Source organism: Gossypium hirsutum, chromosome D10 (genome assembly GCF_007990345.1).
Source record: "Gossypium hirsutum isolate 1008001.06 chromosome D10, Gossypium_hirsutum_v2.1, whole genome shotgun sequence".
NCBI classification, from domain to species: Eukaryota; Viridiplantae; Streptophyta; class Magnoliopsida; order Malvales; family Malvaceae; genus Gossypium; species Gossypium hirsutum.
The window spans coordinates 3,663,467-3,667,623 of NC_053446.1; the positions used below are offsets into that span (position 1 = coordinate 3,663,467).

At 30.5% G+C, this 4,157-nt stretch overlaps 1 protein-coding gene across 2 annotated transcripts; it reads left to right on the forward strand.

Moving 5' to 3' along the window:
• The first annotated feature begins 1,991 nt into the window (after positions 1-1,991).
• On the forward strand, positions 1,992-3,924 carry LOC107914944 (gibberellin 2-beta-dioxygenase). Of its 2 annotated transcripts, none has more exons than XM_016844013.2 (3): positions 1,992-2,626; positions 2,712-3,060; positions 3,500-3,924. In XM_016844013.2, the coding sequence occupies exons 1-3, from the start codon at positions 2,061-2,063 to the stop codon at positions 3,761-3,763; spliced, it is 1,179 nt and encodes a 392-aa protein (XP_016699502.1). In that variant the 5' UTR covers positions 1,992-2,060; the 3' UTR covers positions 3,764-3,924. The 2 variants fall into 2 exon arrangements, with proteins under 2 accessions (XP_016699502.1, XP_016699501.1); XM_016844012.2 differs by having other exon boundaries at positions 1,993-2,626; positions 2,709-3,060.
• The last annotated feature ends 233 nt before the right edge of the window (positions 3,925-4,157 follow it).

Here is a 4,157-nt window from a genome sequence, read left to right on the forward strand (position 1 = left end):
TGGCATTATATTCTTTTAGCTTAATGACAAATTTGACTATTAATGTTTACATATTTTATTAAAATGGCCTTAATTATATTTTTGAGCCTTTTTTAGCTATCAACCTTTGTTCTTTTTTTTTTAACAAATTTGATGAAAGTACTATTAAAAATTTTAACGGGATTATGTGGAATATTTTTAATGAGATGTAATTTATTACTTAGATAACCCAATAAAATAATTAGATAAGGAAAATAATAAAGTAAATAAAAAAATTCATGAAATTAAAAAAATAACTCTTAATTTAAAAAAATGAACATAATTATCTAAAAAAAGTTTCAAAATGAATGCACACGTTCAGTATTTTCGGTTTGATTTATTAACTCTTAGTAAACAAACGTATGCATTCATTTTGAAACTTTTTTAAAAATAATTATGTTTATTTTCTTTAAATTAAGAGTTATTTTTTTAATTTCATGTATGATTTATTTATTTTATTATTTTTACATGTAATTATCTTATTGGGTTACCTAAGTAAAAAATTAAATTTCATTAAAAAATTTCCACATCATCCCTGTTAATTTTTTTTAACGGCACTTTTATCAAATCTTCTTCCATCTTTCCTCTCACCTCTCCTTAAAAATCTAACAGCCCATTTAGGGGCGAAGTGAAAAAAACTTTGGCCGAAATTAAATTAGAATTTTAATAGCTTATATCTTTATAATTTTAAAAGATTAAATTAAATTTTTATCATTTTTAGGGTGGTCAAAGTATAATTTTATTTTTACTAATTTAAAATTTTAGAAAATTTAAAGGGGCCTAAATGGGAAATTTTCCAATTTTCTCAATTAAATCACAGTGATATTATAATATTAATAATGATGTTAAATATTAAATATTTGATTTTATTATATTTAAATAATATATGATATTTAAATTTAAATATTTTCAAATTAAGATCAAACAAAATTTAATTTGTCCAATATCCGAATTAGTCCATAAGACATTTGAAACCTGGTCCTAAAATGAACATATTGTTTCTATATTTTTAGAAATAAATTGTAAATTAAAATTAAATAAGATATAAATTTTTAAGCCTTTTGCAACATTTTTTAAAATATTAAAATTATATATGTACACACTTTTCGGCCCCATGCAATGCTCCTTTGATAAACCAAATGCAGCAAAAAGATAGACCAATCGTGGTCCGACAAGCTACAAATTCAAAGACTAGTTTATATAGTTATAAAAGTAAAATTCAAGGAAAGTACCACATTATGCAGTGTGGTACAATTGCATCTTGTATTTTGGTCCCAACTTTTTTTTTTAATAATTGAGGAAAAGGTACATACATTTAAAAATAAAAAATAAAATGATGATTTTGTGATAGTTAAAAAAATAAATATAAATTTTATGGATGAATTTAATTAAATTTTATGGCAATTTATTTAAAACAAGTTAAATTTTATGATATTAGTTTCGCATAATGAGTTTTTTTACCTTCTAATTTTATAAAAAAATATTTTAGTTTTTTATTTAATTTCTTGTATTTTTTAGCCATCAAACTAATATTTCTTGTCAAATCACCTAAAAATAGATGAAAGAAGTATATAGTAATTAACCTTGCTGATGTGGCATGTATGTGGATTAATATGTCAACATTTAATTAATGTTAGTTAACTTTACTAAAGAATAAAAATGCTAGTGTGTCATCCATGTGACAATCCCGTATATGTTTGTCAGTAAAGTGGAACAAAAAAAGTTTTAACTTTTTTATTTATTTTAAGGTGATTTCACAATAAAACAAAGTATTAAATCAAACCGGGTAAAACTTAATGAAAATTTCTTCTAAAATAGTAAAAAAAATCTCATTTAAAAAGAATGCAAATTGGTAGCTATGTGAGCAATACTTTTACCGAAAAGGTCATGGTTTTGATTTTGTATATTATTAAAGAAAAAGAAAGAGAAAAGAAAATTTTGATTCTCATTTGCTTCCCTCGAAAGCATAAATTCCCAAAGATACACACAAGGCCAGATGTCTCCCCTGTATAGTCAGTAACGCCCCTGCCATTTCCTTTTCTATGATATTTATGCATGCACTTAGCTATCTCCACTTCCCATTCTTCGTATTTAAATACCACCAATTTCCCCCCCTTCATTACCCATTCTCTTCAATCTGTCTCTGTTTTCCCTTATTTTCCTCTTCTTTCTTTCCTCCTTTCAAAAGAAAAGAAGAAACCATGGTTGTGCATTCACAGTCTGCAGCATTAGACCATTGCTCTTTGATCAAAACATGCAAGCCTACCACCAGTGTTTTCAAAGGAATCCCAGTGGTAGACTTGCGGGACCCTGAAGCAAAGACCCTCATAGTTAAGGCTTGTGAGGAATATGGCTTCTTTAAGCTAGTCAATCATGGTGTTCCAATGGAATTCTTCACTAGATTAGAAGCTGAAGCTCTCAAGTTCTTCAATCTCCCCCAGTCTGACAAAGACAAAGCCGGCCCTCCTGATCCTTTTGGCTATGGTGTCAAGAAAATTGGCTCTAATGGCGATGTGGGATGGGTTGAATACCTCCTCCTTAACACCAATCCTCAAATCACTTCCCTCAAATCCCTCACTGTTTTCCGAGAAACCCCTGAAATTTTTCGGTAATATAATCTCTTTTTACTGTTTTTGAAGATTGCAGATGGACTGATTCTGCCTCTTTTTTTTTTTCTTTTTGTAATGAAGCAGCTCTGCGGTGAACGACTATATCCAAGCAGTGAAGAGAATGACATTTGAAGTGGTGGAATTAATGGCGGATGGTCTGAAAATAGAGCCGAGGGATGCGTTGAGTAGGCTATTGAGAGACGAGAAGAGTGACTCGTGTTTCAGGCTAAACCACTATCCACCATGCCCGGAGCTACAAGCATTGGGTGGTAGAAACCTGATAGGGTTCGGGGAGCATACAGACCCGCAGATAATATCTGTCCTAAGATCAAACAACACATCTGGCCTGCAAATCTGTCTCAGAGATAAGACTTGGGTTTCAGTCCCACCTGATCAGACCTCCTTTTTTATCAATGTTGGTGATGCCTTGCAGGTATATGCTATATAATGTCAACATTCTTCTTTCATCTAATTATTATTTCGGTCCCTCTACTTTTATAGTGTCATTCTCAGTCCAAATCACTTACACCCTATTAACTAAAGTATAGGGACTAAATGTTAAATCTGAGTATAGTAGGAGGACCTGAAATGAAATTTAACCTCCTTTTTCTAGTAAAGAAAGAGAAAATATCAAAACTGGGTCTGGATTTTGGATGAGGTTTACATTTATATATAGAAAATTTTACCTTTCCATATCTATCACTATTCTCAATGAGCTCTCTCTGTCTCCCCTTTTATGCCATGTTTGAAAAGAATACCCTTAATTTAGCCTCATATGTGGCGTCACTGCCACTTTCCAGTCTCCTACTTTATTCTATTGATTCATGTAATCATATTTAGGAATCAATATTCAATAAATCCGTTTCTTTTAGGTAATGACAAATGGGAGATTAAGAAGTGTGAGGCACAGAGTGTTGGCAGAATCAATGAGATCAAGGGTATCAATGATCTATTTTGGAGGGCCACCTTTAAGTGAAAAGATAGTACCCTTAGCTTCATTAATGGCGAAAGGAGAAGAGAGCTTGTACGAGGAGTTCACATGGTGGGAATACAAGACTTCTGCATACAAATCAAGGTTGGGTGATTATAGGCTAGGCCTCTTTGAGAAAAAAACTGGTGGTGCTGCAGGCCAATGATTCGAATATAATATTTCCTCCATTTTTAGTCAAACAGGTGCTATAAAAATGTTGACTCTACTTTCTATAGGTGGAAATGACATAGGTTGTAGCTATGTGAAATCCTATATGTGACCCAAAAAAGTTATATTAATGTACTGAATGTGTTTGATTCTCGTCCATTTACTTTTGGGAGTTTCAAGACTATTTTTATAATCTTTCACTTATAAATCACATTCACAAACAAGGGCGTTGTCCAAATAAATTATTTATTGCATATGCATTTAATTTTTCAAAATAGACCACGTTTCTATTTCATGTACAAAACTGAATATACATTATTTCTTTTTTATATAAAAAATCATCAATTTCCTATTTTCTTATTTTCACCCATCATTCACATAAACTAAGATAT